This window comes from Psittacula echo (assembly GCF_963264785.1).
Source record: "Psittacula echo genome assembly, chromosome: 27".
Taxonomy (NCBI): Eukaryota; Metazoa; Chordata; class Aves; order Psittaciformes; family Psittacidae; genus Psittacula; species Psittacula echo.
In genome coordinates, this window is record NC_137762.1 from 2,484,946 (window position 1) to 2,499,873 (window position 14,928).

At 48.6% G+C, this 14,928-nt stretch overlaps 1 protein-coding gene across 3 annotated transcripts in view; it reads left to right on the forward strand.

Moving 5' to 3' along the window:
* Positions 1-14,928, forward strand: part of DIP2B (disco interacting protein 2 homolog B) — a 67,692-nt gene that overhangs the window by 15,768 nt on the left and 36,996 nt on the right. For all 3 annotated transcript variants that reach the window (XM_080635256.1, XM_080635257.1, XM_080635258.1), the window contains exon 2: positions 13,252-13,323. In XM_080635256.1, coding sequence (XP_080491382.1) covers positions 13,252-13,323 — 72 coding nt within the window. The remainder of the gene's footprint in view (positions 1-13,251; positions 13,324-14,928) is intronic.

Genomic DNA, 14,928 nt, shown 5'->3' on the forward strand with positions numbered 1-14,928 from the left:
CAAAGCACCAACCCAACCATCCCTAAACGACTGGAAGGCAGCATTATGGGTGCATCCCTCCTTGAGGAAGAGCCTGTCCTGTCTCTCCAGGGACCTCACTTGGAGCTGAGCCTCCTGAACACATCAAAAGTGGGACTTTGGAGGGGGTGATTCCAACTTTATCTTCAGCACAGGTTTTCTTGCCCAGTGCGGTGCAGCGGTGATAACGTTGCGTCTCTGCTTTCATTCGCTGGCATTATAACCATTAACTCCTGTTACTGCTTTACTGGGAATGCATTTTGATGGTTGTTGCTCTTCTGGCCAGTTTGCACTTCCCAACCTTGGGGTTTTTCTGCTTTATTCATAGTTCTGTCTGGGCATCAGTGTTTGAAAGGAATCTTTCATCTCTTGCTCTGGGCTGTGCAGAACTGGAGTGGCAAAAGGGACTTGTGCTGGTCTCATCATTTTCGGAGCATTAATATTTCATTTAGGCTTCTTGAAGCTTTTAGCAGATTTGTCAGGCTTTCTTCCCTCTGGTGGTGTGTGTGAGGACAACTTGAGAGCATTCTGATTCACTTACCATGCGGGAAATGGTTTTCTGTATTCTGATTTATGGCTGGAATACTTCGAAGGAGCTCACGCTGTTCAGTGAGTAACTTTACCGTCAACCATGAAATGCATCCAGCAGTTCCTCCTTGTTTCCCAGCTAGAGTCAAGCAAATACTGTACCAAATCCAAGGAATACTTCTACTTGCCTGTAAAGACCGGTCTGTATTATCACTCTAGAGCGAAGGACATGGATGTGCTCAGCTGTGCTGTGAGCAGTCACAGGTTTCAGAAAGCCTCCACCACTGCTTGTTCTCTCTCTGCTTCACCCATACCCAGGCTCTGATGCTGGACTTGTGAAGCTCGAAGTGTTTGTGCTGTGACAGAAATCACTGCTCTCGGCTCTAGCCCTGCGTTGCTTTCACAGAGCCAATGTGGGTGTTTTGGGGACAAGGAAGCGTTCAATGTTCACTTGGTTAGGGCTGAAACAGGTTTAATGCACTGCTGTTAGGTGTTTAGAAGTCTATTTAAATGATACTTTATCATTTTGGACCCATTATCAGGGTAGATTTGATCTTGGAGAGATTTCAGCTTGGTAGTGCAAATACACCAGCAAGTTTTACCTGTAGGCATCAAGCTGCTTCTCTTGTTCAAGTGCAGAGCGCAGGACACAAGGGCAGATGTGGTGCAGGTACGTTGCCTTTCAGTGCATGAGATCATTTGGTCTGAAGAACGTTTGGAACCAGCTTCGAGGTTGGTTGCTGTTTTCTCACTCTCTGCAGCTGCCTTCGGTACCCAAGCTCATGGTTGTTCTGCTGTGTGCCCTAGCATCAGGCTGGTGCTGGAGTTGGTGCTGTTCGGCCGGCAGCCCCGTGAGCAGGGACTTTGAGCCTCCTGAAATCTGGTGTTGGTGATTCAAGATGGGAACAACAAAGGGAAAGGGCAGGTGGCATCCTGGCCTCTGGCAGGGGCCGCTTGTATTCACCAGTTAATGTCTCTTTCCATTTGGCTGGTGTTTGCTTGGGCAGTTCTTTGCTGTTCAACGGAATTGCCGCTAGGTCTGGCCGCTGCTGCTTTAGTGCTGAATTCACCTGCTGAAAGAGGAACGTGTGTATTTTTCTGCCTTTTTTATTATAGATAAACCACAGTGAGTTTATTTCCACTGCATCAAATGTCCCAGCCCGACCTGGGAACAGTGCAGAAGTGTCAGAATCCCATAGACCCATGTGCGCAGTGATGCTGTGGAGGTGTTTGCTTAGCCAGCGGAGCAGTATTTGCTTGCTGTGCCTGTGTTCCAGGTGGCAGCTGAAAAACCCATTTCCTCTTCCATTGCTATTCAGCCCCTGTGTGTAGTTAGAAGCCTGACTCATTAATATTGCAAATGTCAGATGCATTGTGGTAGGGCCAGTCCCTATTTCGCAGTCCTCTACAGTGGAGACAGTGCTGCTGGAAGCTGTCCCATCTGTTCTTCCCGAGGCTGCTGTCACTGAGATTATTGGGCTTTAATCTGTCTCCTGGTGGTAGCTTTGCTTTTCCAAGAGGAATTGCTTCTGTGTGTCCATCAGCCCATGCCAGAAGTGGCCATTGCCCTGGTGACAGGAGTCTGCTGCCTTTGGGAGGGAGAGCAGCAGGGTGCTGAGTCCTACAGCAGCTTTACAGGCCCAGGTAGACCAGGACCAGGGAGGAATTCAGATGATGCTGATGTTTGCTCAGCCCCTCTAAACCACTGCAGAGATTGCAGTTACTGTGCAGACGGAGCAGTGATTGCCCAAAGCTTTGTGGCATCCTGTTTGTGTGTTGCTGGGAGCCTCAGTTCCCCACTCACTGAGGCTCTCCAGCGAGGTAGTTTGGAGTCATTTGTTGTGATTGCTCCGCTGGTCCCTTCTGCTTTATTTTGCACTAATGGAAAATTAAAAAGAGGCATTTCCTCCTGTAAAGCTTGCTTATGTGGATGCTGGAAGAGAAAACATGATCTCAGGAGCAGCTTTTTACCAAGGATGCAGTGACAAGGTCTGTAATAAGCACACAGTGCTTTGGAAGCGTATTGTAAAGCATCCCGGTCTCAATTTGCTGTCAGAGACTGAAGTTCTCAAACTAAATCACATCTGTACCTGCAATATCTTTTCTGCAAGCTCTTTTGTTCCTTTTGTTTGCAGTTGTTTGGTCAAGTTGCTGACTGGGTGCTCTTAAGTAATGCTGATTTCTGCACACGAAGACATTTGAGAACTCAGTTTATTTGAGTTGGAAAGGGGAGAGACTGCACCCTTGGAGAGGCCGCAGTAGGAGAATGCGCTACAAGTTGTAATTGTGGGTTTGGAGGCAGCTTCTTGAATAAAACCTTTCTTTCTCTTGAGCCTGTTTGTTTACAAGGTCCACTGGTGTCAGTGTTGGAAGGATTTTTGTCCTGGGGATGGACTGATACAAGGCAAGAAGAATCCATGTGGTTTGGAAGGATCAGAAGGGGCTGTCTGGTATTGTAATATCCTGCATAACGAAGCCAGCAAACAGATTGACCATTCCTTCTCTTACTGAGGATAGCACGGAGTTTCTGCTTGAAGGCAGAGAGTGCAAGGCCTGCTTGGTACCACGAGCTGGATGTCATCCTCTTCAAAGAGCTATTAGTGGGCACGATTGGGAGGCACTGATTTGCTGGGAGAGGTGCCTGCTTTCCCTTGAGTGGCTGCATTCAGTAACTAGGGTGGATTCCCAGCACGCAGCTGAGCAGTGCTGGGAGGGTCTCGTGTTTGCTGCTAGCAGGACGTTTTGCCCATTATTTTGGTCTGCCACGCAGCTTAAAGGCTTTCCCATCAGGATCTTGGCCACATCCTGCTCTCCAGCCTCGGAACAAAGCGCTTCTGAAGCAGATGCTGCCTCTCCTTTCACATGCTGAAAGAGCCCTGCTCAGAAGTCATTCCTCGCATGATCTTGCCTGTAAAGAGCATTGCAGCTGACACAATAGTGGGGTTTCTTAGGCTTGCTGGTGACGTGCCAACGTGGTTTCCTTAGCACTGGAATTCCTCAAGAAGCCGTGGTTGCTGATGTAAACATAACTGAGAGCTTAACACAGCCTGTACTGAAGCCTGCTGCTTGTGCCATGCTGCACAGTGCTTTCTTCTTCTGCCCGTTCTATTTAAACCTGGTTTGCCAAGCTTGTAACCAACTTGAATGGGTTGTACTCTCAGTGCAGAAAAGATAGCCTGGGCTCTGCATAGAGGAGCCTGTGCTCCTCTACACAGCAACGATTGCTCCATGGGGCATCATCCCTTCGCCCTGGACACAGTCTGGGGTTGTGGAACTGTGTTGGGAATGCACATGTGTAGGTTTAAGGTTATTTAGCAAAGTGCTTTGGTTCCCACTGGCCAGGCTGAAAGAAATGAGTAGCGAAGCTCATGTAGCTGCTCATGGAGGCTGCCTGCGGTCCCTTTGTCAGGACCTTGTGGCGTTTGGTGGGAGCTCCCGCTGGTGAAACCAGAAGTGGTGCGCACTGATTTGAGGCTGGGTAAGAGATTAACAATTGTATTGCTTTAATTGGAGTAATGGAATCCTGTTATGGTGACTGTTTAATAGTAACTGCCCTAGAGGAAGTGCTGGGTACTGCTCTCAGATGACTGTGATTTGTGCTTCGGATTTCAGGGCTTTGGGAAAAACAGTGCATTTTGAGCAGGCATCACTTTGTGTTCTGTTTTTGGCTCTGGAATAGGAGTGACATCCATATGAAGACACACTTGGTGTTACCTCTTTGGGAAAAGCAGGGTAGGAGGCATGAGGGAAAGCACGGCACGATCGATGTCTCATTCTTGCAATTGGTTTTATTTCTCTTTTACTTTCATTTGAGGAGCAATCTTTGAAGCGCCAGCGCTTTCAGCAAGATCCCTTCCTTTGTTTCATCATGGATAATTGTTGCGCTCATGCCACTATGATTTGGAATAGCATTTTCCCATCTGGAAATACATAATTACTGTGCTACTGTGCTGTGTGAGGTGCCAACTAGGTTAGTGCTGTTAACACTCCGTTTAAGGGAAGGTCAGGGTTGCATTTCCATGCCTGAATCCTTTGTGTGAGCAGTTTGCTTGATCAATAGATAAGGGAATAATTGCTCTTAACTCTTTCTTCTCCCATTCTTGCATCTAATTCAAGAACCTAGGATTTAATTGCACAAAGTGACTTCAGGTACAGTTGGACTGGAACGGGCTGCGCATCCAAACTGCTCTTCTGGATGGTTTGCCAAAGGTATTGCCGTGGTGTCAGGTTTGGAGGAGTTACCAGCAAGGAGCAGTTGGCTTAGGTTAGGAAAATCAAAGCCTTAGGTTAGGAAAATCAAAGTTTCAAGAGAATTACCAAGTTTTGGCATCCGAGAGCCAGGAAGGGATAAGTGATACGAATCCCAAGGGAAAACACTGTTTGCCTTTGGAGTTGTGGGTGGCTGTCTCCGTGTGCTGAAGCCCTCTGCAGCAGGAAATGGGGTTCTCTTTGGGTGCCTGCATGGCTCTGGTTTTGTTTTGATCCCTGCACTAAAACCAGCCTGGATTTGGGAAACTATCTGCCTGGGCTAGCCTGTCTCATAGAGGACGGGCTCGCTGTGTGCAGGGTCTCGGAGCTGGGCTGGATGGAAGCTTATCAGCACTCACCGCACTGATAAATCAGTCTCTACCTTAAGGAAGGCGGTGATTTACCTGCCTACCGAGCAAGTGCTGAGTCACGGGGCTGTTTCTCTTGCACGGAGTTTAGTCATATCCTGGGAAACTTCTGTGTTCAGTCCAGTGGGAGAGCGGTAGGTTTGTGTGCTTGGTCTGAGGAGTGAAGAACTGTGATTTTCTGCTGTTATTCAGGGCAGAATCACTTCATCTGGAGGCTGTAAATGCGTTGTGAGGTGTCCTGCTTTACTCAGCACAGACTGTGGGTATTATGTGTATGTATTATTCCAATGCATTGCTCTGATGCAGGACTAGCATAAACGCTGATCAGTGCTCGTACGTCTACATTCACATTCTTCTCATTGACTCCTTATTAAAAATAGATGCAAATGCTTCTCTTGCATAGATTTTGTAAAACCCTGTTGGTGACAAAGCCTTGGGATTGTGCCCTTTGGAGCATTCAGGATGGAAAATGCCTTTTTTTTTCCCTATGACAAGCTGTTGCTATTTAAAAGATTCCCCCCCCCCCCAATGGGGTTTCATGCAAGATTTATTATTTTTGTAAGGGATTAAGCTATTTATGTGCATGTGCTGGTTTTCTGGACAACATGTAAAATTTATACGCTTGCACTTAGCAATATCACATATAAAGTTGGTGTTCAGTGGTTGTATTTTGCAGGTATTAGAAGCAGCAAGCAGAGCCTGTGTTTAGCAGGGTTATCAGCAGAATTTAGTGATGTATTTCAAGGTTTGAAGGGGGTTTGGACATTCTACCTGTTGTAAAGGTGGATGTTACTCACCGACAGCATGAGTTGAGCTGCTGACGCACAAGTGTGTCACGCATCCTGTTATCCTGGGTGAGCATCTGAAAGGCAAAGTGCTTCTGGCCTTTCAGCTCTTCCATGCGGATGAACCCCAGCTATGGCTTGAAGCGTGGCTCCATGCTCATTTGAGCAGCTCAGCTGGGGAAGTGCTTTGAAGAAGCTGAGAACACCGGGGTCACATTGATGGGGTGTGAACCACGCACAGTCACGTGTGAGAACGTCCTCTCTGCTATAAAGAGAAGAACCAACCATGGTCCATGGACAAGAGGCTCTTTTCTTTACAGTGCTCCCGTGTGTGTCCCTTGTCTTGTGGGGAAGGGGGGGTCTTCAGCTACAATTGATCTGGTGACATCTCCTTGTCATTGGTCACCCCTTGCCCGCGCACACGAAGAAGACTGAATCTGTCCTTAGCTCACCCGGTTGGCACCTAAGGTTATTAACTCGTAATGCATGGGCCCACACAGGTGACTGGGGGACAGTGGATCATCTGCAGCTCTCAAGTACTGGTGTAAAGGGGTTTTCAGTATGGTTTCAAGAGTTGGGTTGATCGTTTAAAGGCGAAACAACAAAATATGTCCCGAGGTTTAAGGCACGCAGTGATTTGTGATGCTGTGACCTTAAATGACACAGAGCAAAACCCAGCTTTGACTCGTGTTCTTCTGAAACAATTCACGTTGAGATTACAACAGTTTTAGGTTGGTCAGGCAACATTTATAAGCCTTTCGAAAAGGGGTTTGGAAGTGTGGAACAGAGTCCCCGCAGTGCTGGGGCCAAGCAGGCTTGTTGTGTGTACAGGAATTAATCTGGAGCTGATCTGTCTGCGAAGCTTTTAGTCCTGAAACTGGAGCAGGATAATGCTGGTGCTTAACAAACACAGCTTTGTGAGACTTGCTGGGTGCTTTTTCATGTTCTTCATGGGAACGGAAGGGTGCTGTCAAAGGGAAACTGCAAAGTGCAGACCTGTTCTGTTCTATGTACAGAGCGAGGAAGGCTTTGTTTCAAGGAATCAGTGACTTGGTTCTGGAGGACACCACGGGGCAGGCTTTGGTGTTGTCTTCAAGGAGGAAACCTGACAGACAGCTTCAGCAGAAGGAAGGAGGAGGGAATCTTTGAAGCTGCATCATCGTTTGGCCTCAGACAGAAAGAGGCAATTGTCTAAACTTGTTTCAAACATAGCTTTTGTGCTATGTTACAGGCAAGGAGTGTGAGGAGCGCGAGACCATTTAACCGGTAGAGTCTGTTTGAGCACCCAGCCTTTGCTAAAGGATTCCAGTGTTATCTTTGGGGTTGCTGAAGCTTTAAGCCTCCCTAAAACCATCAGGGGGGAGTGCAGGATGCCTGGAAGTTGTCAACCATGCAGGAAATAGAAGAAAGGTGGCATTGACCTGCAGGTACATAAATGAGTGGCAAAAACAGTTCTTAGCTATGTGCTGTGCTGCGCTGATTGGTTTGATGCCTATTTCCTGCCTAGGCCATAGCTGAGCCAGTCCTAAGTGTTAAAGTGCATTCCTTCCCCATTTTGGACCTCTCAAACGTGCCACCGAACACTTCAGGCCCACTCACAGACCCTATCTGGAAGTGGCATGCGACAAAAGAACTTCGGGGACTTCCAGTTGCGTTTCCTTATCAACAGTTTGGTGCCTGCTTCTGGGCAAGGGCAGGAAAGCCAAAACCAACCCCTGTAAAACGAGGCTTTCTGCTGTATTCCTTCCGCAGTTCGAGGTGATAAAAGTAGGGGGAGATGATGCCTGCCATGTGCCTTGAGGTGAAATAGGGGAGTGAGTGAGAAAGGCCAAGTCATTATTGTCATTGGTCATTATAAGTCATTGAAGGAGGTGATCCTGCCCCTCTACTCTGCTCTCGGGAGCCCTCACTTGGAGCATTGTGTGCAGTTCTGGTGTCCTCAACATAAAAAAGGACATGGAGCTGTTGGAACAAGTCCAGAGGATGCCATGAGGATGAGCAGGGGCTGGAGCACCTCCTGTATGGAGCCAGGCTGAGAAAGTTGGGGCTGTTCAGCCTGGAGAAGAGAAGGCTGCATGGAGACCTCAGAGCAGCTTCCAGTGTCTGAAGGGGGCTATAGGGATGCTGGGGATGGACTGTTCATCAGGGACTGTAGTGACAGGACAAGGGGTAACGGGTTCAAACTGAAACAGGGGAAGTTTAGATTGGATCTAAGGAAGAAATTCTTTACTGTGAGGGTGCTGAGGCACTGGAATGGGTTGCCCAGGGAGGTTGTGAATGCTCCATCCCTGGTGGTGATCAAGGCCAGGTTGGACAGAGCCTTGGGTGACCTGGTTTAGTGTGAGGTGTCCCTGCCCATGGCAGGGGGTTGGAACTGGATGAGCTTAAGGTCCTTTCCAACCCAAACCATTCCATGATTCTATTATAGGGGTGAGACCTGAAAAACAGATGCAGTGGGGACAACAGAGTTGATTTCCTTCTCTTTGTTATAATCCTATTCCTGTTAAATAGAGAAGCTGTGTGTGGATGTCCCAGAACCAATTCCACCATTCTCTATCAGGATAGACTCCTAGAAACACCCACTTTGTGTTTCTTCTTTTAAGCATCCAAACCTTTGTTTCCCAAACGCAAGCCAAAGCTTCCAAATTTGACCCTTTTTGCCTGATCCAGTCAAGTGTTCGGAGGCTTTGCTGGGGAGATGCTGTGCGCTACGTGATCGTTTCCCTGAATTTCTCCTCTGTAGTAATGATGGTTTTGTTAGACAGTAAATGATTCAGTGTTCTCCTTCCAGCGGGAGGGAAGGGGAGCAGGGATGTTGAAAGAGGAGCATTGTCTGAGCGTAGCAGGATTAGCTGGTGTTACCACCTTGCACTGATTGAGCACCACGGCTTGGAAGGAGATCATCATTTCTAATTGCTGAAAAGCAGCCTGGCGTCACAGGGCGGTGAGCCTGGAGCCTCCAGTTTCTCCCTACCCTGATGTGGATGTAGGTGGGACCTCCAGGCTGAGGGCTGCAGCTCCCCAGGCTTCCTCCTGCTCAGGGTAAGCCCGTACCCCTCTGGTTGTTGTCATCGCTTGCACTCCCCATGGTCAGAACATCCGGATGGGATTTGCGTGGTGAGGATCGGTTCTCATTTCCTCTCAAGGAATCCTATGAGAAAGCAATCTCAGAATCCACTTTGGGCTTTTTCCCTAGGGAATTCTGGTTCTCAAATGTATGCAGAGCTCCTGGATTTCATCTCAGAGGTGTCTGCAGTCAGGGTTGGGGTCAGGGCATTCCAAGGGAGGAAAAGTCGCTCCCCAGTTGAACTTGTCTCTGCAAACCATCAATCTGGAGTTGTTTCCTACGCTGAATCCACACTTGTCTGTTCGCAAGACCGGCTGTGTCTTGGGGATGTCTTGAAATGCTTCTTTTCAGGCTGTACATAAAAAGGACACAGAGCTGTTGGAACAAGTCCAGAGGAGGCCACGAGGATGAGCAGGGTCTGGAGCACCTCCTGTATGGAGACAGGCTGGGAAAGATGGGGCTGTTCAGCCTGGAGAAGAGAAGGCTGCGTGGAGACCTCAGAGCAGCTTCCAGTGTCTGAAGGGGGCTATAGGGATGCTGGGGATGGACTCTTCATCAGGGACTGCAGTGACAGGACAAGGGGTAACGGGTTCAAACTGAAACAGGGGAAGTTTAGATTGGATCTAAGGAAGAAATTCTTTACTGTGAGGGTGCTGAGGCACTGGAATGGGTTGCCCAGGGAAGCTGTGAATGCTCCATCCCTCGCAGTGTTCAAGGCCAGGCTGGACAGAGCCTTGGGTGACCTGGTTTAGTGGGAGGTGTCCCTGCTCATGGCAGGGGGTTGGAACTGGATGAGCTTAAGGTCCTTTCCAACCCAAACTGTTCTATGGTTCTACTGAGAGAACAGATGAAATAGGGGGAAGAGGGTTGAAAGCGGAGGGGAATGGTATGGGTGATGCACAGCAAGGTGAGGAATGCCTGAAGCAGTGCAGCGCTGGTGCCAGGAGCATGTTCTGGGAGCCTGGTCCATCAAATGGGGAGGAAAACAGAGCTGGTGGCTCTGCAAGGGAGTGTTTCTCATACGTTGAGGTGAGTTAAGCTCTGTTGGCAGCGGAGCTTTGCGTTTGGGATGGAAGAACTATGAGTGGGTAACAGTGAGCAAATGGTAGGGAGCTGATGAGCAGGGTGGCAGTGGTGATGATGAGCTCTGTTAACACACAGTCTGCTCTGATGCACCGGGGGTCTGTGGAAGCTGAAGATGCTGCTGCACCTGAGCTGCTGGTTGCTGTCATTGCCATGGAGCTGGCAGGAAGGAAGGGGAGCCTGGTCCTCAGCAGCTTGGCTTTAAAAACACAAACCCAACCCCCTGAAGATGCCTGAGAACACATTGGGAGATAGGAGGAAAACTCGTGACAGACAAGAGTCATTGTGGCAAAAGGCTCTTGACTGAAGTGATGCTGAAGCTTTGCTTTCTTCTGAGGTGGATCCCACTTCCTTAGCAGGGCACAACCATCACTACAGTATAGATAAATATAGACTATAAGGGAACAGAAACAGTTGTAGCTGGGAGAGGGCCAGAAGAACTCAGCAGTGCTTGGCGTTTATCATTTCTTTCCTAGGGATGAGCAAACGAAAGCACCATTTTCAAGCTGCGTTTGCAGCTCTCATTTGCTTTGCAGATGCTTTCATTGCAATGCTGCATCTCGTGTCTGTGCGCAGAGGGGTTGTGGTTCTGGGGTTGGTTTTTCAGGTACCTGGAACAACTCAGCACACCCAGTGTCACAAGGCATCCAGTTATGGAAGTGGGGTTGAGGATTTACCGGGTTTATGTAGTAGGAGTGAATGGTTCTGGAGGTTGCCAGTCCCATTGTCTTGGTGCTCTTCCTGTTGCTGTGATTTATGGTACGTGGTGAGGAAGTCGGCATTTATGTTCGGATCTAGGCTTTTCCATTTCCTGGAGATTAGCAGGGAAGGGATAGGAGGTGAGAAAACCTCTCCCATGGTGATTCTTTGCTTTGATTTGGACTATACCTGACCAGAGAGAAGAGGCTTTACCCACTAAATTCACCCCACTCATGCAGTGTATTAAAGGGACACTCACTTCCAGGACTGGAGGTGTCATTTTTGGGTGTAACTCTTGTGGTTGTAGTAATCAGATCCTAATTGTAGAGTCACCCATACCTACACACACACTTTCTTAGTGAGAGCCTTCTGTTACCTTTTTGGTTCTCAGTCCTATCTCCCTTAAGCTTTAAGCTCTCAGTTGTAAGCCTGTGGACCAGGATGCCTGCACTCCCATGAGGATGGGTTTGCTTTAGTAGAATGAGTGATCAGAGACAATTCCTTGCTTCCCAGTGTGTAGAGCAATAGGATGCCATAGCACTTCAATTGAAAGTGCTGGGGTTTGTTCATAACGTCCTGGTGTTCCTTAGTAATTCCAGCAGCTTTGTGGCAAGTGTTTTATTGTGTGTGGTGTGTAACCACCGATGTCAGGAGTCCCACTGAGGGTGGGGGAGAAATTAATCACCAAATAACAAGCTGCAAACAAACCTGTGGCCGGCTCACGAGGCACAATCCCTGCCCGTGCTTGTGCAGGTTGGGTTTTCCTTGCAGTGGCATTTGCCCTCCTGCCACCCAAAGGAACACATGGGGGGCATTGAAGCTGCCTCTGAGGATGGAGAGGCAAAGCTAAGGGAAGCGGATGGATTTGGTAGCTCAGGATGTTACCCTGCTGGCGCTGGGCCCTCGTGGAGCTCTCTTTCTGTAGGAGTGCTTTCCTTCCACGGGCAGCATACCTTTCTCCTGAGCTGTGTATTGCAATCAAGCATTAACGTTCGTGCTTCGCTTGGCATTTCAGTGCTTCGTGGACAGTCTCATTTTCAGCTGCTGGATTTGTTTGGGCTTGCTGGGGCCTGACTCAAGCTTGGTGTTAAAGGAGTGAGATAAAACGTTGTGTGCAGGTGTCCTCCCTCCGCTGAGCAGCGCAGGTACCCGTCTGTTTCAGCTTGGAAGCTCAGCCTGGCAGTTCAAGTGATGCTCACATCTGCCTGTCCAGCATGAGGGAGTGAGCTCCATTCCCTTTCCAAGCATTTCAGTGCTGCAGAATCACCTCTATAACCAAAGGGGCTGGTGAGGTGCAGTGTTTTAGCAGAGAAACTGGGTTTATTCAGAGCCTTAGAGCCTAAACCCTTTAATCACCGTTCCTGATGTGGCCCTCTGGATCAGGCTGGATGTGCCTGGCAGAAGGATGCTGTACGGCTGCAGCAGGTACAGTGGCCTGTGCTGCTCAGTGTCTAACGCCCCTTTGCCTTGCAGTGATCAGGCTCATAGCAAAGCATGCATGCTGTTTGTGATCACTAGTTTCTTGTAACACAGATGTGGGCTTCATTGGTAAGCAATACCAACTAGTTCATGTGTGGTACGTGTATTTGATCGCTTCCGATCTAAGGGTTGCAAGTGCAGGTAAGGCTGCAGAAATCACTGCAGGGCTTTTGAATGTCATCCCTTCAGGTTTCAGTCTTTGTTGTGGGTCTGATGTAAAGTGAGGAAAGGCAGGAGGCAGATGGTCTATCTCCAGGATCGCATCAGGTTTGTAAGGAAGGGAAGAGTTTCCTAACGCCTCTTTTCCTCTTCTGGAGTTTTTGCTTCTATGGAGCATCTGCCACATGCTTCTCCCAGCAGGCAAAGAGCAGGATTACAGCTCCTGCCAGGTTAATAAACCCACAACCCCTTCAGTATTCACTGCGTATCAAGCAGACATGATTCAAAGTGTGATGCTCTGGATCATAGGTTGTGCTGCTGGGCAGCAGTCTAGAAGCTGCCTCTGTTCGTCCTTGCCTTGGTATTCAGAGGTGCCTTCAACAGGCAGTGGGCTGCCTTTATTTGCTGAAAGCTGATCTCAGTTTGGTTGGTTTAGGACCAGGCTCTGGATCTGCGCTTCCCCTTTGCTTTCTGGTTTGGGAATGACTCCCTTTTGTTAGCATAAACTGGCTTTGTGGTTCCAGAGTATTTTCATGCACTCCCTTTTTAGGATTTCATTGCTTTGATATTCCGTTTAGATAGCTGCTCTGATTCAAATTACTGCATTTAAATAGTGTCTGTCCCTGATCCCAAGGGAAAGCACGGTGTTCTGTAGCACGGAGGCTTGGAAATCGTAATGCACTCGCATTTCTTTGGTTTCAGGTTTTCTTCAGCAGCTGCATTGCTGTATTTAGGTGGAACTGAAAGGAAAAGCAGACAAACCTCAACCTGAAAAATGAGGACATGGCTTAATGGCGTTTTCTTTCCTTGGTTTTAGGGGACATCACACAAAAGGGGTATGAGAAGAAGAGAGCAAAGCTTCTGGCTCCATATGTGCCGCAAAGCCAAGGTAGGTGCTTGTTCCAGCTGGCATAAGAAGTCTGTGTAGCCTTGGCATTAGCAGGATCTGTGAACTATTCTGTTTCCTTTGCTGTCTGCTCATCCCACTGTGGAGGTTGCATGGATGCTGTGAAGTCATGGGCAGCATTTTGCCTCTACTTCCCGTGTTTAGATTGGACGTCAGGGGTTCGTGGCAGTTGCAGAGCTGTTTGGGGGGTCTCTGCAGAGCGCGGTGTGTTTCAAGCCCTTGTGTGCCCTCCCTTTATCTCCCACGTATATAAATCACATCCTACTCCCTTGTCAGCTGAGAGCTCGGGGGCTTTGAATCATTCCTAAAGTGTGAGGTCCTGGAGAATCATTCTTGAAGCTTCTTTAAGCTGCAGAGCTGGGCTGGAGCACATCCTGCTTCCAGCCTCTTAATTCCTTGATGGAGGACCATAAGGATTTTCCTTATTTGGGGGATTATTTGACCAGGGTAACTGAATTCATCCACTTTGAACCAAAAGCAACTGATGGAAACAAAGATGTTGTTTGCAGGATAATTGTAAATGGAAGGACATGCTGAAAGTAGACCCAGTAATTACTATGGGGATGCTTACCCGAAACAACTGCACTACTGATATGCTGAGATGCTTACCCATTAAAAACTAAGGTGCCTGGCTCTTCGTTTGGGGATGAATGGGGATGAAAGGCAGTCGTGACTGGATTTACTGTACTTTACTGAGACTGAGCGACTGCCAAAGAGGTTTGAAAGAGTGAAGGCTGAAAGTGCATCTCTTGACCGTCAGCACTGCATCCCTGGGGAAGGTCCTGCTGAAAGGACAGCACCTCTTATTCCAGTTGCTTGAGGAACATAAAAGGATTCTGCCACTCCAAAGCACTTGATGGCTGCATTCCTGCTCTCCTTCATCCCAGTTGGTGCTCAGCTTCGTTTTGCTTGGGTAGTCAACTGAAGCTGGTGCCTGTTCTCTTGTCCAAGGCTTATCCCTATAGTGGGTGCCTTGCACACCCAAGAGTGGTGTATTCTGTTTAACACCCTGAAGGTAGCAAGGCAGCAGAAACTGGTTTTTAGCCTTCAAATGTGAAGTTTTGTTAAGAACAGCTCTCTGAGGACTTCCCCCTGAAGCAGGATGTGGTAGGAGCCTGTGAAGGCTCGGTCGCTGCCTTTGTATTGCAGCAGTTTCTGTTATTTGAGGGCACCAAAAAGCAAGGCCCGTGAATAACCCCTTCTTATGGCCTTTAGAAGTAAGGATTTGTTAAGCAGGTTTTACTGTCAGTCCAGCGTGTGAGTGTGCACCAATGGAGATCCTGAGCCTTAGGAGGGAATGTGGGCTCCTTCCATATAGCCAAGCGCTGCCTGGGCTCCAGACTTGCTTTTGTGGTGGAGACAGGACCTCTGTGAGTTGCTTCTCATCTGACAATGGGATCTGGTGCCCCTCGTGCCTGTCCCTGCGCACACGTTGGCTTTGCTGCAGGAAATGGTGTTTAAGTAGGAGGAAGGCAAGCACTGGGACTGTCTGTGGCCCTGCTGTTCGAATTGTGGTGCCTCTGAAAGCTGCAGCATGAGCAGGAGCTCAGGAAGAGCCACAGCCTGCTCGGGGGGCACCAATTAAGG